Raw genomic sequence first — 23,648 nt, forward strand, 5'->3', positions numbered from 1 at the left:
TGCTATGATGCCTTTCACTGGCACAAGTCATTTTTATTCTGTTGAGTGGTTTCATGACACCACTCACAGCATTAACCCCAAGTTAAGGTGTCCAGCATTCAATAGCATGCTTCACTGTGTGGTATTTCAATAATAGTGCTGAGGGGGTCAAGATACACCATGCACAGCATTATCTCCAATGATGGAGAAGGGAGCACATACAACACACACTGATCAATCTGCAAAAGAGCCTGGGATCACCCCAATCTGCAACCCCCCAACACACCCAAGGGCCCTTTGGACACCCACCACACCAAGTGAAATAGGAGACAACAATGACAGATTGGTATCTTTTAATTCTTTATTTAATAAAATAATAATAAGAGGTCAGCAGAAGCTTGGTTCATGTCAGGCTCTGCAACTACACCTGGTGCCGTAAAACATTCATTACACACAAATACCTGCAAATGGTAGCGACACTTGGTGGACAAGGAAGCTCACTCCACAAAAGTTATAGCAACACCTGATGGATAAAGGGGCTCACTACACGTCATTCAGTGACTTGCCATGTACACATGACATTAATAGCTGCACTGTTCCCAGTTGCGTCGTTGCAGACTAAATTACATTGGGGTGAGGGTTAGTTTGTGATGATGCAAACTCATTTAAATTGCCAAAAACTTGCGTATGTGTAGTGTGTAATGCCATTAGGCCACACAAAGGGAAATTTTCGTCACGTGTACATTGTCTGGGCATCATGTGTACAAGCACCCTTTGACATCAGTAAGATTAGTCATGGACTACAGTTACCATCCTTTGTGAGCGTGGGCCACCATGGTTTTACTTGAGACTAACTGGAATGAAAAATACCATATGTTCTGAGTACCACACACCTACAAATAAGACAGTTCCTTTGTTTAGGGAAGGCAGAATAAAGAAAAGATTTTTTTGAGAGTTGTGGCTGAACAAGGTTGCATGGAACAGGGATAGAATCTACTTTTCGGTCACTCGTTGCAAACTCTGCAGCACAAGCTTTAACCCCATCAGAGCTGCTTAATAGCCAAAAACTGCTGCCAATTGGGCAGCAGCTGTGATGGGGTTAAAGCGTGCACTGCGGAGTTTGCAGTGAGAGTGAGTGATGTGAGCGAACTGCCCCTCCTCCATGTGGGTGAGAAGGGAAGGGAATTCAGCACAACTTTCAGCAGCTGTTGCAGCACCCCAGTGCCTCCATTCTGACTAAGTTATGGAAATCAGCTTCCTCACTTAAAATACACACCCCAAATTAGGAGGGGTTAATTTGGCAGGTGGGGGAGAGGAAAATGCATGCGGTTTTATTGTGAGTGATTTGTGTTTCTAAGAGATTTTGCTTCCATTCAGAATTAAAGGATGGGCATGCACATTGAAATGTTCTTGGAACATAGGTTGTGCATCAGATGTTTATTTTTTACCATTACCTATTTAGCTGGTTTCCTAAAACAAAATGATAAAATGCACAGTTGCTTAAAATGTGCAGTTGCTTAAAATGTGCATGGCACTAGGCAATGTTGTGTTGGCAAGTAAAGTCAGTACAATAGAAAAATATTATAGCATTAGCTACAAACAGTTTTAAACAGACTATAAATAATGATTTAAAAGCAATTGACCTATTTCATGTTTTGCCTCCGATTCTTTTTTAGAGATTTATGGAGAATAGCAGCATAACTGCTTGTTACAATGAATTGATTCAACTAGAACATGGGGAAGTGCGGTCTCAATTCAAACTACGGTATGTAGAAGTACAGGACACTACAAACATAAAATATTGTAATTACAGAGTTCTTGATCCTATATCACTTTACCTTCTGACATCTCTCTGGTCAGTTATATACATCACATCTGTATTTTAACTTTACTGAAGGTGGTGAAAATAAGGAGTAATATTATTGTTTCAGTCAGACAGACCTAGAGTTTTATTATTCAGTACTCTGGGAATTATTTTTCTATGCTTCTGATTGACTATGGATTCCAGGTACAATATTTGGCATTTAGAGAAGTTGTCACAAATATTATCAATTCTTATATTTATGTTCCCTCCCATCTTAATATGACCTCTGATCCTGAATCTGAACTGCAAGCCAGCTATATCTTTAAGGCATCATTCTTAATGTTGGTCAGGATGAAATGTCAGTTTATAAATATATTATTCTAGTAGAAATAAAATAAGCAAATTATAAAATTCACTTGGGGGGGCAATTTCAGAGAAAGTACATCACAAATCAGAGTCTGCATTGTATATCATAAAACTCCAAGAAGGTAGTTTATTGTTCATCTGTTCTATTATCTTCTTACTGCCTGTGACATCCTGACATTTGAGATGGAGTGAAAACTACAGACCTCAAGATTTGTCTCTTTCTTCACTCTGATGAAACTTTCATCGACTTCAGTAAAGAGCTTTGTCATGGTAAAAAATTAAAAATTAGAGTTGTATTACATGATAGTTTTTCTTAATCATGTTTAGTTCTACATTTAACATACATGCCTTTGTATACACAAACATATTTTTGGTTATATTACATAAATAACACACTTTTAGAAAAAATATTCTTCAACAAATATCAAGGAGGAGTACTCTTCAGTGGTAAAACATGGAAAAAAATCATTTTTTTCTGTGAATTTGGGTTCTCTAAAGGTGTGCTCCAATACTTCTTTATTAACTGACCTGATCTTTTGCTTGAACCAGATGGAACAAAACTGGGCTATTTTACAGAGTCTGAATTATGTCCATATATTGTATGTTTTTTACAGCATTGTTTTCCCAAGGGGTGTTAAGATGACGTCTGAGCTTGCACAAACTTTTCCCATTTGCAAATTTATCATCATGTACACACATAATAACTTTGCACAGGGAAGCATGATTTGTATATATCATAAGTTATACATGCAAAATTGCCAGCAGTTTCAAATCATCTTTTAAAATTACACATTTGATTTCTGTTTAATTTCTAACCATGAATAGATGAAACATTTTGAATGAATAAAACGGTACAGAATAGAACAAGGTAAATGCCAGATAAAATTATTAAATTAATGTTTTTCAGCCAGCCACTGAGTGAAAAACTATCTACTTGGGTTATTTATCAATTGCATTATTGAATGAAGAATGTTTCAGTAGCCTTCCAGCAATTTCCTTTTACTATTGGTCAGGTGTTCACATGATTTTGGACCAAAGCTAGCTCTGGTGTAAGTACAGTAATAAGGAAACGTTCAGAAGTTACATTGTGTGCTTTCTAGTGGACCTGATTCCTGGGTGATGCTCCTGGTCTGTCAGTTACAACAACATTAAAAATCCACATTATCCAAAATTCAGTCTTTTACAAAGCAATTAATGTATGCTACCCACTGTATCAGTCATTTGTGTTAAGGGTAATGGGTACAGAGAAGAACAGGAATACTGTGGTTTATTAAAAGAAAAAAATTTTCAGATAACTAAAATGTAACTTCCAAGATTACCAGCTTCATACTTAGCAAACAGTGTTATAGTAGATTTTTATCATCTAGCCACGTGGAAAGTTACATTCATGCCAAGGACTGAAATACATGCAATTAACATACTTAATTCTTACCTGAGAAAAGTTACCTCTTTACTCTTTTTGTACCTTTTACCCATGGAATCTCCTGTCCACTAATGTTTGTCAGAAACATACAGAAATAAAGGAACAAAGGATTAAAAAAAAACCCAATAGGCATTGCTTACATGTCATCATATTGAACATGCCCTCACATTTCCTCGTCTGTTTTATTTTGTTTTCTTTTCCATTAATGGTGATACCCTCCTTGTTGAGAGTGCAAAACCAGGATGCTTTAATATGTCAAATGCTGTTCCCGAGTACAGAATGGTAATACAGCATGAACACATGCTGCATTAACAGTGTTAATTATCAATACAAAAAAAAAATTCCCGAATCTGGGAAATACGACTCATGTAGATTACCAGAGACATAGTTAGTCATGTTAGTCTGAAGTCACGCAGAAGCCAGGGTAGACTTGCATCTTTATAGAATAACTAAATCAGAAATGTATAGCATAAACCAGGGATGGGAATTATTTCGGCTGGAGGGCCACTTAATGAGTTTTGGTGAGCTGTTGAGGGCTACAAGGTACGCCTTTTGTCAAGTTGTTAAGCCCCTCCCCTTGACAGGAGCCCTGCCCCCTGGCCACCATCTTGGGACTGGAAGTCCCACCCCTAGCCCCATAGGGAAGTCCCTCTCTTTGCCTGAAAGGTACTCCTTTTGGGAGGGAGGTTTGCAGTCTTGGAACCAGAAGTCCCGCTCTGTCACACAGTCCGTGACATAAGAAGACTTGCCCACCCGACACCACATGCCACCTCCCTTGCTGCCATGTTGGTCCCAGAATCCCCGCCCCCTCATCACATCAGAAGGCCAAGTCACCTGCCCCCAAACCCTGCCCCCCTCACTGCCATGTTGGTTCCAAAATCCCCTGCTCCCATCACATGGTCCCTAGGCAGAAGCTTCCTCTTCCCAGCACCCCCTGCTTTGGGTCTGGGGGGCAGAACAGGCTGGGAAGTGGTGGTCAACTGCCTACCAACTGGGGCTGGAACCTACCACACAGAAGACAGAGAGAAGCCAGCTTTCAGAGGGGCAGTGGTGGTCCGGAGATAATTTTACTTCAGAGAAGCAGGCGCAGGCTGGATAGAATCTCTTGGTGGGACGGATACAGCCTTCAGGCCGTATTTTGTCCACCTCTGGCATAAGCTTTAAAATGAGCATAAGCCTATGCTATACATCTCTGATTTAATTAGTCTGTAAACATGCAAATCTACCCAGCCGTCATAAGGATTGCCACACTTCTCTGCAGGTTTATTTAAAATAGCCATCTGCTAATGAAGGTTTAAAGTCCACATAAAAATTGGAAACCAGTAGTGTCAGTCTCTAGATGTATTTAATCTACCTGATTTACTATATTTTTTCACCTAGATTGTTTAAAAAAACCGTAGTCATTTTCTTCAATTCATTTTCCTTGAACTAAATTACATAAAATCTGTCTACTTTAAGCTTTTTCTTCTTATTTACACATTAGCAATGTGCATCTTACTGTAGCATGTTGGAGTCCCTAGTTAGGCCATGTTGCCCTTGCAACTCCTGCTCTGATCTGGCCTGCTGGGTCCCTTTCCTTTTCCCTCTCCTACCATGCCTTGATGTATTGAGTTGATTGGTGAAAAGGGAGGCTGCCCTCAGGTCCCAGGTCAAGCCCTTGTCTGTCTTTTGGCCAGCAGGTCTCTCTCAGACTCTGCTGGTCCCAGTCCTGCCCCTCACACACTAAGTAGGCCCTCTTGGCCCACCTGTGCCCCCAGGGCACCCCAGGGCACCTATCATCTTAAGGGCTATTCATGACCTCCAGCTACCTCCATACTCACGCACATGACTCACATGTTATCAGTCAATCACTCTTATCAGCCCTGGTTAGACCTCTGCCCTCGTTGGGGCCTTAGCCTTCCTGGCCTCCACCCCTTTCTTCTGGCTGGGCTCCTTAGCTCAGGCCCACTGCACCAGACTTGGCTTCTTGGGCACTGGGACTGTTGGCCCTCCCATACTAGGCTTCTGCTGTCCTTTGGCTTAAGCCTACTCTGCTTCCTGAGCCCAACCCCCTGCAAGGGCTCAAAACACCAGTGTACCCCTGGCACCCCACTGTGGGTTAACTGGAATGTACCTCTTGAGTGCCCCGCTGGGGCCTTCTCACATGCCCCTACAGCCACATCCAAACCACCAGTCTGAACTTTAAACTGAAATACAAGCACCCAGGTTATAACTAAGCCATTCCCATACTGGATTTAAACATAAACAATTCACCACAGAGCTCTTCCCCATACAGGGGCATACTTTCCCAATGGCTCTAAGCACCTTACTGGCAGTCCCAGGGCAGCTAATGTGTCAGCCAGGTACTCCTCTCTGGCCTTCCCAGACAAGAGCTCTTCTCCCTGCTGCCTGCAAAGCCACACTGACTGCCTGGGCTCAGGCCCTGGCTTTATGTACCTCCTGTGCCCTGCCCCTTTCTGTCAGGTATCTCTCTAGCCACCTATAGGGATTTCCATTCTAGGCCTGCTGACCAGGCTGCTATCAGGGCAGTTTACTGCTGCTACCCTTGCTGCCTTAGCAATGTCCCTACTGCTCATGTGGGGCTCGGCAGCCGACCCCACAATAGGCACTCTCAGCCTATGAGTCCCTGGTTGCCTATTCCTATACATATTGTGTAGTCTGCCCCCCAGCACCTTGTGATGTTCCTGCTGCTGTCTCTACCCTCAAGTAAGCAGAGCCTCTGGCTTTGTTACATTTACCACCATCTTTCACATAACCTCTGAATTTTAACACACATTTTTAAGCCCACAATTATACAACTAGCTTTTGTCACTCATAGTAACGTATTTCTCAGAAGGAAGGATTTTTCCCAGCAGGCTAGTGTTTTGAATGAGTTTGGCATAAAATTCTAAATAAGTAACACCATCAAACTGTGTTATGAGTGTTAGTGTTCATGCTTAGTTGACTTTTTTTCTGTTTTCTTCAAATACGTTTCATCAAAGTATAGTAGGGTTGCAGTCTTGTTGTAGCTGTAATAGTCCAGGCTATATGAGAAGCAAGGTTTTAATGGGAATATCTTTTATTGGACTAGCTGTATAGCTGGGAGAGCTCATTAGACAAACTTTCAGAAACAAAGCACACTTCTTCAAATTGGACGTTAATTCTACTGGACTACTTGTTTCTGGTGAATGCTCAAAAATTATGCATTTTTTTAAAAAGTTGATTAAGAGTGAGGGCCTTTCAGGTGGGAATTTCTGGCTTTGCTAGTTTGGGCTGCAATTTAAATTATTCACATCCAATATTGTGGTCTGAATAATAGTATTTGCATAATATTCCTATTTATTCTCTTGAAAGATAATCATTTTGTGTCATTTTTTTAGAGACCAACTCTTTTTGAGCTACGTTAGTTGATATGAGACAGAATCATATTATGATGCTACTTTGGTTACTAGGGAATCCACTGTAAAACGACAATTGAGTAGGGAAGACTTTTGTTGAGTTCATTAGACCATTTGTATAGAGTTGGCATGACATACATGCGTATATGTTTCAGTCAATCATAGATAAGAGTAGTAGTAGTAGTTTGTCAAAGAAGACCAAATAAGTTTCTTTTAGTATAGACCACACGTTACAATAAACCTAGTTTTTCCTGTAAATAGCTACTGGCTGAATTGAGCTTTGGCTCAATTTCACATTCTATATATGTTATCATGTAAGGTAATCCATATTCCCTTTTTAGGAAAAACTGGGATTTTCTCTCTATGTTACTTCAAGGTGTGCTGAAGAGACAGAAAACTGACATAAATATTTACTGGAAGTAATAAGGACTAGGACATGCAAAAATCAAGCTGTCAGAAAGAATTTGTTGACTAGAACTTTGAAATAGCTATATAGTCTCCTCTGTTGACGTTGATCAATAGCCTATGTGGGTAATGAAGTCTTCTCTAATATACTGGTATTTTTATATGTATCAACTACAGTGATTATTGTACTCACTAGTCTTTTAATGATCACTACACTTTAATCTTGATGTAAGAGCCTGTAGTAATTAGTTGACTTTTAGTTGTTTGCTGTGGAAAGTAAGTTTGAGGGGGGTGGGGGGGAGAAGAAACCTACTATTAGAAAGGTGTAATATCCAAGATAAATTTTACAATGTAAATAACAGTAACAATTATTAAGTCTCAGAAACGTATGAAAACTGAATTTCCTGAGATAATGTTTATAGTAGAAAGAGTTGCATGGTTTTGTCAAAAGAGATTTTTAACACGAATCATCTACTAATAAGCATCAAGTAACCCCATATTATAGTCAGCAATGGAAAGTATAGTAGTAAAACTAATGTGAAACATTTGCTAATTGCAGGGCTTGTAATTCAGTATTTACAGCACTAGACCAGTGTCAGGAAGCTATAGAAATAACCAGCGAAGATCATGTTATTCAGGTATGGAAAAGATCATTTATTTGAATATCTGGGGGGGAACACTATTCACTACTCTTTACTTTCCTTGCATCAGTTTCATTGATCATTGGAAAGGTTGAACAATGAAACCACATAGAATGACCTGCTTGTTTTTGTATTTTGCGTGTTAGCATTGGTTGCATTTTAAGGCCTTCCATTCGCTGACCCTGCAGAAATTTGATTTAAGTCATCCCCAGGATTTTTAGTTATGTTTTTATTTTTAAATACAAAGCTGAGAAAGGAAAAGCAGATCTGAAAAAATACTACTCAAGGAGTACATTTACAGTCTGTCCAGTGTTGAGGCAATAAGAGAACAAGATGTCCTTGAGAGTCAAGTACTCCTTTTTTACCTTAACAAAAAATGTATAAGTATTTTTTGTTGTTGTCCAGTCAAATGCTCTGTGCAACTATTTTCCACTCACGTGGCACTTGATATTAGAAGCATGAGGATGGGGCACACCAATAAACAAGAGCCTAGTAATGGCTTCAGGCTGAGACAGACAGTACCTGAATGATTGACAAGACATATTTTTTTCTTTTTCCTATGGGTTCTCCCTTTTGCTGTCTTGCCTCATGACACTTCGATGAGTATTCTTGTTGTTATAGCTAACAGGGCAAATCGACATGTGAAATTTTTATGTGATACACTACAAGCACCAGAAACATGCCAGTATACTATTGTTGTGCAATTTGTAATTTGATCAGTAGCACCAGCACTCAATTTGCTATTTTCACAGGAAATAGCACTGACCACCTACTCACTGCCCTTTATGCAGATCACAGCAAATATGACCAAAAAAAAATAAAAAGTTGAAGACGTTCTTTGAAGTAAAAAAGCACAGATTTGCGTAAGCAGTAGTCATAAGCTTTTTTTGCTTTATGAAAACTTTCATGAGTGTTTAAATTTGTTTGCTTGTAAGAATCTACACATAGCAAAAATATGTGAAATCAGTAGCATAACTTGATGTAGGTGATCCTAAGGGTGGTGCCTGGAAGGGGATAGGATAGGACGAGAGAGAGAGGGCAGACCCCCAGGGCCTCTCACTACAACCTACCTTGCTGCTGCCTGCCTATTCCGTTGCCTCGCTCTGCTGGCACTTTCGGGCTCCATGAAGCTGTGGGCACAGGCAGTGGGCGTCATAGGGTGCAAGGCATTCTGAAACATGCAGTTTTAGAGAGCACCAATGGAGTTTCCTGCTACTGCCAAATTCAGCTTCTTTTTTTGCCCTCTACGCATGTACTCCAATGGCTCTCTGCTTTGTTCCTATGCCTGCAATCTGAAGGGGGAAGGAGGGTGTGGAAGGGTAAAAGACAGTTGCATAGGGCACATTTTTTCCACGCTATGCCTCTGTCTCAAATGGTCACTTGTATTTACTTGAAAGTTACACAGTCTTTTTCATGGGTATCTTGAAACTTTTGTTTTCCTTTCTATTTCTACTTGCATATATATTTCTGTCATCCAAACAGGAAAGAGGTTACTGTGCACTTAAAGTGACTAGTCCCATTCCATATCCAGTGAAACTCACCCATTTTGAAAAAGACAGTGTGGGGCCTAGGTAATACTTAAACCTCACCTATTTTGACATCTTAAGTTAGATTTTAGGGGTACCATGGGCTTTGACCTGGCCTTCTGCATAGGTCTGAATTTCACCTCTGGGAGAAAATGGAAAGCACAGCTGATGGGAATACTTAATAACAGTAAATATGCCCAGAGGCCTAAAATATATAGTGTTGGAAAAAATATAGATAGCAAGCTTTTGTTAAAAAAAAAACACATGAAAGAAAAATGAGAAGGGGGAGGGAATTCTGTTTATGGATAACTGGCGAACAGGTAAAGTGGTTAAATTTGCCAAACCTATTACTTGCTATGAATAGATCACTCAGCCTTGATTATAGTGTATTGAATAATAAGAAGAGAGGTTGAGTGTGGGTGTTTTTTAATTAAAGATCTCAGGCCAAATTCTGCACTGGTGTACGACCTATATAATCCCTTGATTTATTTCTGCTTCTTCACACATCATCCATGTGTTAGAACCCATCCAGAATCCTACAGACTTTCAATGGGAGCAAGGTCAGGCCTTGACGAAAAATGCTTGCTCTGGTAAGAAGCAAACTGTGGGCTATACTACGTGCATTTTTATAACAGAAATAGCTGTTGGTATAATGCATGGTACAACACTTTGTTTTATTATCAAAATGTTTTGACATTTATGTATTTTGCGTAAATGCTTTCCTATTTCTCATCTTTAACTAAAATCAAAGAACTTCTTTTGACAGTATGTCAATCCAGCCTTTGAACGCATGATGGGGTATCACAAGGGAGAGCTTATAGGAAAAGAACTTACTGAACTACCAAAAAGTGATAAAAACCGTGCAGACCTTTTAGATACAATCAACACATGTATCAAAAAAGGGAAGGTAGGTAAATAAGGATAAAGTTGAACAAAACTCATTTATATTTCTATACTGCCTTGTTTAGATTTTATTAGAATTGAAAATGCCACGTCTCAGCTCTGCTCATAAATCACAAATGTATATGCAAGCAGGTTAGGGTGGCACCTTATAGGTTAGCTTTTGTCTACACTGGGCAACTGAATGAATTAAATTAGTCTCTAAGGTATCCCCCTACCCTACCTTCTGCTTCACTTCAGATTAACATGCTCAACTACTTCTCTCACAAATGTTTAGTCAGAACTCAGTCCCCTTTGGGGGATATTTGGCCACAACGGACCATGATACCCATATCCATACCCCACGTGGCCTGAGGGCATGGCTGGGATCCCCTGTGCTAGTTAGCAGAGCCAGGTGCTATATGGACAGTCAGCTGACCTCCAGATCAGGAAGCAAGGGTGTTGTAAGGTGCTTTTAAAAAAGCTTTCCTTGCTCTCCACCTCCAATTTGCACCAACTACCATTGGGTCACAACCTGAGGTATAATCTGGGATGTAATCTTTATTACACCATTTAAAGTGCTTATCTGTCTGGATATCAAAATGACCCATTCCAGATTGCCATATTCCAAAAGAAAGCTTGTCTACATGTGTTAGAAATGGCTTCTCTTGTTCAGTTTAGCCTATTGATAGCCAATCTGAATGACAACATTGAATTTAAAAAATCTTGCATTTTTTTTTCATGGAAGCAGCTGACCCCAACCTAACCTGCATGCACTGTAGTCAGTGGAAATTTTGCTCTTCATACAGTGAAGTAGATTCAGATCCACCTTTGATGCTACCTCATTGCTCCCTCTACACAGACTTCTTCCCAAAAGGACTTGGTGTTTAACCCGTGACTTCCTACATCTGTTCCAGAGGATACCCAACATCAGTGTTGTGTGAAGCCCTTAACCTTTACTGATCTGCATGCAATGAGGATGTAATTACAGGGCTGAAAAATCTGGGTTTTTTGTGTTCCAGTTTCACTCATCCATACTGGTAAAAGTGTAGGTGAGAAATAAAGCTAAAGGCTTAAGGAGACTGCTTAAGATCAGAAGTAGCTGGCAAACCTCACAATGTGCAGTATTACTAACCTCAAGTGCTCAAGAGAAATTATAGGAATTCTGGACTCTTAAAGAAAATGCATGGCTGACTTCCCTATCAGATAATTATAGAAAATATCCATTAAACATGGTATTCTGAAATACTCTGTCAGAATACAGCCATACTTTTAAAATCAAAATGTAATGAAATCTAATTTAAAATATACTTAGAAGTTCTCATTACATTTGTTTAGGAATGGCAAGGGATTTATTACGCAAGAAGGAAATCAGGAGACAGTATTCAACAACATGTAAAGATAACACCTGTGATTGGTCAAGGAGGGTAAGTAGTTTACCCAAAAAGCAAGCTTTAGTTTGTTTTCACAATATGTGAATGAGACTGTTTTGCATACCTGAGACTTTAGTATGGAAACCCTTGTGTGCTCAATACGTGGATAAATGTTGATTAGACTGTTGCTTATTCTTTGTAAGCTACCTAGAGGGTTAGTAGCATTATCAAAGTTAAATGACAGGGCACCAAATTCTAGGCTGATGAACATCTATTACAGCCCCACTGAAATTAATGCAGCTGTGTGGTTGTGGACAAGGACTCAGATTTTAGCAAAAGACCCATGTTTAAAATTGTAGGAGAGGAGTCAAATAGCAATAATAATAAATTGTTAGAATATCACTAAGAAGCCTGCAGATGAATGTTTAGTGGCATGGTACTATCAAAAGATTAATAAAGCACCTTCTTAAATATAATTTTAAGAAAGATTTGCCCTAGTATCCAAACTGTAAGTAAACCATTCAGGCAGGCTGACCCTTTAGGTGAAGGCTTTCTTTTCTTGTTCATGAGCATGCTTTGCTGTCCTTGCAGTTACACACGCATGGCCAAGTTCTACTCTCAGGTATGCAAATGAACCTCCCACAGAGGTATACAAAACAAGTTACCAAGGACAGAACTTGGCCATGAAATAAAAAGAGTGCTCTTCACCTGGTAATCTGTTTTATGCTTTGATTTTTGTGTCTGGTTTCATGTGATCACCACGGTCTCTGCTTTAAACAGGGAGAGGAATGTGTTAATTTAAGCGTGCCACTTTGTGTCTGTCTTAATAATTTCATGGAGTAACAATCTGTTATTTATATTTCTAGGAAAATTAGACATTTTGTGTCTATCAAGAAGCTGTGTTATACCAATGAAAACAATAAGCAGGTATTTGTAGTACTTTTTGCTACTTTTCTATTTATGACCAATCTATTAATTTCTAAAACAAAATTATAAAATGGTCAAATCCTCTTGAAAAATGCTGCAGGTAGTATGCTCTGACTGGAGCAGGGAAGGCAGTCAGGCTCATGTTTCTCTGGTAGGTAAGTATGTCCATCCAGGACATGATTTCATGGAGCAAGTCTTGAGGACACATGCTAGAACCCTTCCTGCTGCCCCTCTGAATGGAAGCTGTTTGTATCATGCCAACATTAATGCATGCCTTCTCTACCCTGCAGTCTTCAGAATGTCACATATGTGCTGACAAGTTAATTAACAACCTCTAGACCTATTCTATAGTTGGTAAATTTATCATGTTCAAGAACACAGAAACAAATCTGTTCTAACCGCCACAATGTTAAATATACTTTTCCCTTTAATGTGGATAAAGATATTTGTGCTTAAAAAGTGTTAGCCAGTTATTTTTAATTCTATGGACTTATTATTGTAATATATCTTCTGCATGCATGGGGCAACTTCTACTTTTGGATGAAATGGACATATAGGGCATGTCCCCACGAGCCAGAATGTGCATTCCCCAGGGACAACTAGCAGCGGCACATAGTTGTCCCTGGGGAACGCCTCTGCACATGTACACATTGGTGTGTGGCAGATTGCCCCAGGTGGGCTAGGGGAGGCTGGGAACAGCACCTGGGCTGGTCCCAGCAGCCTGTCCTGGGGGCCTCCTGGGGCTCTAGCAACAGTGATCAGGATACGTGGAGCCTGCCACTACATGCACATCTTTTTTCTGGCGCAGGTTTTTTTGACACTGGGATCTCCTGGTATCAAAAAGCTCACTGCACTGCAAATTAGCAGCGTGGCAAATGCCTGCATATGCAGTACATATGGTTTGTGGTGCCGCACACAGGTGCCACATGCTAGACAGGCCACACTAGACAAGCCACAGGCCCCTGGACCACCTTTATAGATTCTGTCCTGCTCTGCTCTGTATGGGCACCCCCCACCCAGCTGCTGCCCCATGTGGGAATGATCTCTCCCTCTGCATGGCCCCAATTCCTCCCACCCCAACCCTATGCTCATCCTAGCCTCATCCTTAGTTCCCCACACTACACAGCACTGCCCCACTCTTTTGCATGAGGGTAGGAAGCAGCAGCCAGGGAAGGGAGAAAGAGCTCAGAGGCTTCAGATCGTATTGCCACTAGAGTGATGGGGAGGAGCAGTGGGAGCAGAGACTCAATCAGAGTCCAGGGGCTGCAACTTAATATCTCATGGGCTCCGTGTGGCCTGTCAGCTGCCAACTGGGCAATCCTTTCATAGATTCATAGATTGTAAGAGGCTGGAGGGGACCTCGCAAGATCATCAGGTCCAGCCCTTCTGCATTAGGCAGGAAAGACAGCTGGGATCAGGTGACCCCAGCAAGGTGACTGTCCAGTCTCCTCTTGAAGATTTCCAGGGCAGGTGATTGAACCACCTCTGGAGGGAGTTTATTCTGCAGTCTGGACACCCTAACTGTGAAGAAGTTTTTCCTAGAGTTAAACCTGAAACAGTCTTCCAGGAGTTTGTGGCCATTACTCCTGGTTTTCCCCAAGGGTGCCCTGGTGCACAGTTGTTCACTGAGCCCTTGATGTGTTCCCCTGATATAGTGGTAAGCTGCTACCAAGCCCCTCTCAGCCTTCTATTTTTTAGGCTGAAGAGGCCCAAGTCCCTCAGCCTTTCCTCATATGGCTTGCCTTGCAGGTCTCTGGTCATACAGGTGGCTTTTCTCTGGACTCTCTCAAGCTTTTCCACATCCTTGTGGAAGTGTAGTGCTCAGAACTGAATGCAGTACTCCAACTGTAGTCTCACCAACGCTGAGTAAAGCAGAAGAATCATTTCCTTGGTTTTGCTTGAGATGCATCGGTTGATGCATGTCAGAGTATTGTTTGCCCTGCTGGCTACAGCATCGCACTGACGGCTTATGTTCATACTGTGGTCTATTATTTCCCCTACGTCCCTTTCAGTTGTGGTGCTTGTCAAATTGGCGCCACTGAGCCTGTAAGTATGTTGGGGATTGTTCATTGCCAGATGGAGCACTTTACACTTCTCAAAGTTGAACTTCATCTGGTTCTGATCCGCCCATCTTGCCAGCCTGTCTAGGTCAGCCTGTTTCTACAGCCTATCTTCCAATGTGACCACACTCCCCCATACCTTGGTGTCATCTGCGAACTTGGCCAGTGAGCTCTTCACCCCCACATCCAAATCATTGATAAAGATATTGAAAAGCACTGGACCAAGCACAGACCCCTGAGGGACACCACTGGCCACTTCTCTCCAGGATGGCACAGATCCGTTCATGAGAACTCTCTGGGTCCTAACCCGCATCCAGCTTCCTACCCACCTAACTCGCAAGCAGATAAGCCCTCAAACCTCCAATTTTCCCATGAGAACATCATGGGATACGAGATCCCATGGATGAGTGAAGGCCTTTTGGAAGTCTAGGTATACAATGTTGACCTACTGTCTCTTATCCAAGTGGCCAGTTACTTCGTCATAAAAGGGGATTGGTAAGACAAGACCTGCCAACAGCAGAGCCATGCTGGCTGTCATTCAGAATCCTACCTTTTGCAAGCGAATTGCACATAGACTCCTTGATTAATTTTTCCAGGATTTTCCCTGGGATAGAAGTCAGGCTAATTGGCCTATAGTTGCCCAGGTCCTCTGTCCTCCCCGTCTTGAAGATGGGTACAACATTGATCCTCTTCCAGCCTTCAGGGACCTCCCCCGAGTGCCACGAGTTAACCCAGTGTTGTGGGCCAGTGAGTTTTTAAACATTGTTGCTTGTGCAGATCAAAATTATACTTTAAAATCACATTAGTTTAGAAGGGTTAAGTCCTTAGAGATACATTTTGCTAATAGATAGCAATACCACCATTGCATATATTTTTAATTCTTCGTTCATTTGTAAACAAAGCAAAAGCCTAATAGTGCCTTGTTTGCAACTTATTTGATATAGGTGTTAAAGTGGAGTGCTGCAGATGAAGATTTTTTAAAATAAATTATATACGCAGATAATAAGTAGAATGCATACAAGAAAGTAAAGATGCGCAGAAAAATAAAGCTATCTGCATAAAGAAGTAGTAAAGGGCACAAATTAAACGTGGCTTTTACAGTTTACCTTTGCTTTTTCTGTAATTTTCAATTTCTGTCATTTGGGAATGTGTCTTTATGTATTAAATTCATACAGTTCTAGTAACAATAAGTTGAGAGATAACTTTGACATTGCAGATTTGCACCCTCTGGTGGCAAAGATTGGTTCAAACAAAAAGAAGCTGAGACCCTGTGTAGGCTGCTGTAAACTCTCATTTCTTGAGCAATTATTGTGCAAACTTCAAAGCCAGCAGCAGCTTCTTGACAATTAAAACTAAGTCTTCTACAGAATTAAATGGAAATAAAAATGTGCAATTAGAATGGCATCTCCTGTTGTTCTTGTTGTTTTGCACGCCCTATCACAGCCTCTGATGAAGTGAGCTACAGCTCATAAAAGCATTTGCTATATATCTACATTGGTTAGTATATAAGGTGCAAATCTATCTTTTTTATTTGTTATTGCCACACTTGTAACTTTTTATTGCCTCACTTGTAATTTTCAACACGGTGCAGGTTTTTCCTCTGAATCACATAACCGCAGTATAGAAGTTGTCAGAGAGAACGGCAGGTTTCTGGAACTGTGGCAATTTGGGCTTTCTGTATCTGAGATATGATTAGCAGATTAAGAGAACTCTGTCCGTGATTAGGAGTGAAATAATTAACAGTGGTTGTGTCTGTGCTTGGGATGTTTTTCACTGGTGTGAAATGTGCTCTTCTGATGTAAAGTAGAACTTTGCAGAGGCATAAAATGGTTGTACACTGAAGAAAAATCCAAGTCCAGCATCAGCCCTTAAATTGGTTTCAGAACTGAAAGCACATTGAGATATATTAAGGCACCAACACAATAGCATAACAAACAGAGCCGGTGCCCAGGGCAAACCCTGCAAGGTGGGAGGACTGGTGCATGGTTCCAAAACCAAGGGTCCTGCACAATCTGAGAGCAGGGGGGCTGGGTTCCAGGGCAGGGCAGGGGGCAGCTGCCTCATCCATATTGGGACTCCTACACAGTTTATTCTCTTATAGGATAATTCATCATTCTTCCAATTCCTTATCAATGCAGCTTTTTGCCTTTTCCCCTGCCAGTAATTAGTCACTACCAGATAATTAGCTGTAACTTGCATTTCTCTTTCAGTGGCAAATTAATCAGTTAACTGAAGCGATGGTATTTCTCAAATGCCACCCAAGTGTGGCCTCAGAACAAACAAAACTTCTGTAACCCAACCTCTCCTATCTTACTTGAGAGATGGAATTGTAAGGATTCTTATTTTAAGGATTCTTATATTATATTAAAGAACATCTCTATTAACATTTTGCTAAAATGTCTGAGGCAGTTTATTCCTTAGCAAAAGTTTTCCTGTCTCTGCAATCAGACTTCTCTCTCTGCAGTGATTAAGTTTGTTTTACCTTGGTGATGTTTTTGTTTTACTTTCTGTTGACTTATTTACTCACTCACATGAAAGATATTATAGAGAATAAATTAGCTAGGTTTGGTCTGGCATATGGTCAGCTGTAACCGTCTGAATCCTGACAGTGTTGCTGCTAGAATGTCAGATGGTAAAGGGACAGGATTTAGTGGTGGTGGTTATAGGCAAGATAGCACCTGTTTAGAAAGGGCTTGCTAGTGTTACTGTCTTTTGAGGCAGCAGTAGTATACACTGTGTAATGCAGTACTTGCAAATCTTCCTGAGTCATTTTGGTCTGTGCAGACGTGTCTCTGGGAATCTCACTTAGCTCATAAGGCTGGGATCCCCATTCCCACCAACATGTCTCACTCTAATATTGGTAGATATTGCCTGATGACAAGAGCCCTAAATTAACCTAGATTCTTCCTTGATCACTGGTAGGATAAAAGTAAACACACTGCATAGACATGCTGGGAGTGTTTAATTTTTTTTAAAAATACATGGGCCAATATAGTGATCCAATTACAAAAAATGTACTTACAGAGTCCAGATGAAATTAGAAATTGGCTGGACTAGATTCTCATGTCTGTTACTCCCACTTTACACAGATGGAAGGATCAGAATCTGATGTAACTCCATTGAAGTAGTTTTTATTCACTAATATATTAATTGGTGTATTGTGTGTGTATAATTCATGCTCTTAAGATGCAATGGTCTTTTATTGCTGAGGGAGTTGTGGATGAACTGTGGGTCTTTTAATTATGAAAAATAATGAGTCACCCATTGTTAGGAGGATAATGCTTTGTAATATAAAACTCTTAATTAGTTCTGGATTTACTGCATTTTCTTACATATAAGATGCTCTGGAATATAATACACACCTTGTTTTTGAAAGGCAGCATGAAGAAAAAGATCTTTCCTCATGAAAAGTAACTGATCAGTAGCAGCAGCTCCCAACCCTGCTACTAGCCCTACATGCTGGATGGGGCCAGCAGACCAGCCCTGCACCCTGGGTCCAGAGCTAGCCACTGACACCATGTGCTAGCCCAATCTAGTATGCAAAGCCATGTCATGTGGCTGGGGGGCTCTCCATGGGTCCAAAATATTGTCAGCAGGGAGCAGTGGCAGTGTTAATTGCCATTACTCCCAGTGTTGCAGCAATTAATGCTTCCATTTCCCTCCCAGCACCGAATTTGCAAACCTGTGGGCAGCCCCATGGGCCAAATGGCTTGACCCCACAGGCCAGATGTGGCCAGCAGGCCATACTCTGAGTACTGCTGCAGTACGTGTTAGAACCTGCTTTTACTGTGTTTCACACATAAAATACATACTCTAATTACTTCCAGCTGGTTTTTGGGAAAAAGCTGTATCATATGTGATAAAATACAGTTTACCAAATATATAACTAGCTGAATAAAGAAGAGCACGATACTTTTTAAAGTTAAGATTTTATGTGACGGGTTAAAAAGGAATTGATTAAATTATTTGTAGTTATGGGACAGTAAAAGCTGCCATGATCTGAATTTTGTTCAAAGTCTCTACTTCATGGGGCCTATGAAACTCTAAAACTGCTTGGATTCAACACCTGCCAATCTTATACACAGACACAAAAGTTTCCCTCCTTGAATTCTCATGCATTGGCCACTCTTTCTTTTTTATCAGTGTGAGAATAAAGCATTGATGTCTTTGTCTCCATCAGAGGTGTCATTGTATAAAGAATTCTACATGGTGATTTCTAATGTACAGGTTTCTGTGCCAGACTCATAATGTAGCAAGAAGTTATATGTTACAGATTTGTGCCTAAGAAATTGTACTTTTTTTTCTTTTTCTTTTTTTTTTGGGGGGGGAGAACAAGATTATAGTGAAGTTTATATTAAGAAAAGGTTTCTAAGTGGAAACTTACTTTCATAAAACTATTATATGTGCCTAATTTTAAGCACAAATTTAATGCATTCTGATGGAGACAAAGACATGAATCCTTCTTATAATTGGGGAGAGGTTTAAACCCCCACCCTGCCTGCAGGGATCCCAGCTGGGGTCTGCCTAGGGGGCATGGGGGGGAAAGCAGCCCTTGCCAGGCTTTGGTGGCAGGGGGAAACGTGGCCAGACCCCAGTTGATTTACTAAGAAATAGGACTTAGAACTAATATAAAAAGAAAATCCATTCTTTTATAGTTAAGGAAACTAAACAGGAAGCACTAAAACATAAGACATGCCACACTGGAGTGGACCACAAATCCATAAGCCAAGTATTCTGTATCTCAGAGTGGCACTAAGTAGAAGCTAAGGGGAAAAGTATTTATGCAAGGCCTATCCAGACTGATCTGTCCCTTTGCAATCATTCCTTACAGTTTCTAAGACCTAGGAAGTCCTAATTTGGAGATTGCGTCTTAACTGTAATGTTTAATACCTAATGATGGACCTATCCTACATCAGTTTGTCTAATCCTCTTTTGAACATGGTTCAGTTGTCAGTCTCCACAACATCATGTGGCAATGAATTCCACAAAATAATTGCACACTATGTGAAAGAACTTCCTTTTGTTAGTTTTAAACCTGTTTTTTAATTCCTTGTGTGTTCCCTACTTCTGATATCATAAGAGATGGTAAATAGTAAATCCTATTTACTTTCTCCACACCATTCATTATTTTATAGACCTCTGTCCTATACTCCCATCAGCCATCTTTTTTTCTAAGCTAAAAAGTTCTAATTAGTCTCTTTTCATATGGAAGCCTCTCTACGCCCTGTGTCATCCTTGTTGCCTTTCTCTGCAGCTTTTTGAGATCCACTAATAATACAGAAAAACAGTATAATTTCTTGTGTGTCCCTTCTTTCTCTCATTGTTGCTATTTCTATATATCCAATTACATTTTAAGAAGGCATTTTAAAGACTTTTTGCAAGTAACTGAACAGATAGCACTTGTTAATGTTTGTGTTGAATGTACGCCTTTAAAATCTTTTCTTTTCTTCTTTTTTTTCTTCTTTATTTTACAATTCATACAACTTCAGCTCCACAAGAGTCATCGTGATGAGAAGTATGCAGGCGACAATTCTCAGTCAGGTTAGATATTGACATTTATCTCTATATACTTATATAGTTTCAAACATGTGGCCAGACCATTTGCTGGTATAAGCAGATCTTGTCTTTGTTCTGTCCATTTAATGGCCAAATGGGTCTATATCATCAAAGGAGCTGGCCCATGTTTGATGCTAGTGGACCACTGTACTGCTAGAACAACATGCCATTGCTTTTGCACAATCTTTAATGTTAGTCATTACCCTTTTGTTGCATTTATTTATGGAATAGTGCTGATAGTTAACATAACTGCCATAGTTATATTAATGGATTTGATCCCCAGCATGTGGAAACTGGCATTGTTCCACTGCCTGAACTGAATATATATAACAATGTATGCTGTTGTAAAATCTGGCATAATATCAGTCAGGTCAGGCTCATTGATTGGTTAGAATTAAAAACAGTAATTCAGTAGAACTTGTCAAAGTCTGACAGACTTGTTTAAAGACCTAGTAATTGCTTGTTCTTGATGTTGAGAATGAAATGGTGTGGAGCCCAGACCTGGAGTCAGGAGCTCAACCTGACTTCTCATTCTCTCTGACCTCTGCTTCTTTACTTAATATCCCTAAAATCTATAACTCCTAATGTCATATAGTTAAATGTTGTTTTGCTTTCATGTCAACTAATAATTAGGTTTTTTAAAGCCATAAATTAATTAAGGCTAGTTAACAATTTAACATTGCATAACTAATAATTTGAAGTAAATATTAAGACACTCATTTCATTGATGCATTGTAAAGATGTGAATTAGCTTGGCTGCTGGAAGTTGCCTTATGCCATCATCAGGACAGCCTTATGAGTCTCTTAACAGTTTGTTATGATGGACCACTGTATATTCATATATTTCAGTCATGGAAATGCATACAGAGACATAGCAATGGCAGTCATTTTCTGATAATACTTAAATAATACAGTATATGCAAGTTAGTTACATTCATGAGGCATTTTTTCCTACTTGCAAAAAGTCATCAAGTTCTCTGCCAAAAGTTGGTACAGTAGTTAGTGAGGGCATAGGTAGTACCTCAGAAAAGTGGGGGAAGGAAATAAAGTTGTGAGGCAGCTGCTTTTTGGAAATCATACGCTGTTAGGAAATACTGTATGTTTATTTCATCTGGGGAGGGAATGCCACAGGATCAGTTTTAGGCTTATTGTTATCTTATATTGATTTGCCTCATCTGCATTATTAATTAGATACAGTGTCTCTGTTCTACTTTAGTTAGTGTAGAGCTCATGTAATGTATCACAGTAGTGTGAGTCCTTTTCTACTCTAAAACATTGTGGGGTACAGCTGCGCATTCTTAAGCAGTTCATGATGCATTTCAGAACACAGTGTATTCCAGAAGTGGGCGAAATAATCCTTCTGTATCCCTCACTTGCCTTTTAAAAATGTATACGTATACATATACAACCACCATCCTATCATGTGATATCATGTAAGAATGATGATGATTCTAGGATATACAAAACTTGGGCTGATAGGGCCCTCATACAGTCATCTAGTCCAGCCCCCAGCTTAAGCCTTCCCAGCCAAGTGTCCATCTAACCTGCTCTTGAAAATTCCTGGAGCTCCAGAGTCCAACTCATAGTATAGTATCCAACTCAACTTCTCTATGTAGCCTGTTCCAATGCTTGACTACCCTCATAGTCAAAAGTTCTTCCAGACGTTCGACCTAAATTTCATCTGCTTCAGCTTGAGGCCATCGAATCCTGCTCCTAGTCTCATCCCCTATGACTATTCTCTCTATAATCACCTTTCAGGTATTTGAAGACTGATATCAAGTCCTCTCTCAGTCTTCTCTTCTCTGGACTAAATAACCCTAGTTCTTTCAGCCTTTCCTCATAAGTCTTGCTTCCCAAGCCTGTAATCATTTCTATTTGTCTCTGCTGAACTCTTTCCAATCTGTCCACATCTTTTTTGAAGTGTGGGGCCTAAATCTGGAGGCAGTACTCCAGGTGAGGCCTCTTCAATTCTGAAGTGAATGGAGGAGTCACTTCCCTTGATTTGCAAGTGACACTGCTGCTGATACAACCCAGCATGCTGCTGGCTTTTCTTGGCAACAAGGCTGATATTCAACTTATGATCTACTGCAATCCCCAGGTACTTCTCTGCGGTACTCAGCCCAGCCATTCATTTCCCAGTCTGTATTTGTGCATGAAATTATTCCATCCCAGGTGCAAGACTGTACTTTTCCAGGTTAATTTTTCTTCTTTGATTTTGGATCATTTCTCCAGTTCATCCAGGTCATTCTGGATTCTAACCTTACCCTTTGGAGTGTTTGTAACTGCCTAACTTGGTGTCATCCACAGATTCACTTGGCATGCACTGAATCCCATTAACTGAATCCCAGATGTTGAACAATACTGGCATAAAAACCTAACCCATAGCTGTAATTGCAACCACTTGTGAGAATGTAGGAGGGGAGCTCTAATCTAGAACACTACTTTCTCAGGAGGAAAAGCTATTTTGAGAGTATGAGCACATGAGCAAGTTATTGTACTGCTACTTTTCTAAGTCTCCATGAGCAAGGCTTTAGCCTGAAGTAACCTGGTTTGGTTTGCCAAAAAATGAACAGAAAACCACACATAGGTTTGATTGTCTTAACAGTGTAATTGCTAGGCCTGTGCGAATAGGGAAGTATTTGATTTGGATTTGGCCAATTTGGAGGACAGTGATTTGATTTAGAGATCTGGATCACTGTCTCAAATCAATTCAGCCAAACTGGCTTTGAAACATTCAGCACCTATTCGGAGAAATTCAGTGATTCAGCCATAGACTATAATGGGGAATCACTAAAATACCTATAACTTTGTCATTTTTTGGCAGATTTAGATGAAAACAGCAAGGATGCTAACTCCTTCTGAGAGCATGGGGGCTGCCAGGTTTCAAGGAGATAGGTGCAGGAGTTTCTGTGAAACTGCCCCTCAAGGTTCTGAAAGCAAAACTCGTGGGGGGGTGTTAAGGGGTGTAGGTTGTAGCCATGTTGGTCTAAGGACATAGGCAGACAAGGTGCTTTGGGTCAATCTGATATCTTTTATTAGACCAATTGAATAGTTGGAGAAATATATCTTAGCAAGCTTTCAGGTTTAAAAACCCTTCAACAGGCTGAGGAAACACCTGTAGTTGGTGTGTGCTCTTCCTGGATGGAAGGAGTAGTAAAGAAGCCAGAGGCTGGTATGCATGCAAGAAAGCCAGCCAGTGAAAATGGAAATGGAGGTGTGAGGGGGTGAGAGACAGACTGGGAGGTGGGGCAGGAAGGGGGATGTAGCAGGTAAAAGTGGAGAGGTACCTGGGGAGTCAGATGTCAGGCAGGTTATAGTGTGTCATAAATCTA

General features: G+C 40.5%; 1 protein-coding gene across 1 annotated transcript in view; it reads left to right on the top strand.

The window, feature by feature from the left end:
• Window positions 1–23,648, top strand: part of PDE8B (phosphodiesterase 8B) — a 226,123-nt gene that overhangs the window by 178,843 nt on the left and 23,632 nt on the right. The window contains exons 7-12 of the mRNA XM_019517729.1: window positions 1,656–1,744; window positions 7,914–7,992; window positions 10,288–10,428; window positions 11,739–11,827; window positions 12,640–12,700; window positions 20,250–20,301. Coding sequence (XP_019373274.1) covers window positions 1,656–1,744; window positions 7,914–7,992; window positions 10,288–10,428; window positions 11,739–11,827; window positions 12,640–12,700; window positions 20,250–20,301 — 511 coding nt within the window. The remainder of the gene's footprint in view (window positions 1–1,655; window positions 1,745–7,913; window positions 7,993–10,287; window positions 10,429–11,738; window positions 11,828–12,639; window positions 12,701–20,249; window positions 20,302–23,648) is intronic.

The sequence above is a fragment of the Gavialis gangeticus genome, unplaced genomic scaffold, assembly GCF_001723915.1.
Source record: "Gavialis gangeticus isolate Ggan-Ray unplaced genomic scaffold, GavGan_comp1, whole genome shotgun sequence".
In the NCBI taxonomy this organism is placed as follows: Eukaryota; Metazoa; Chordata; order Crocodylia; family Gavialidae; genus Gavialis; species Gavialis gangeticus.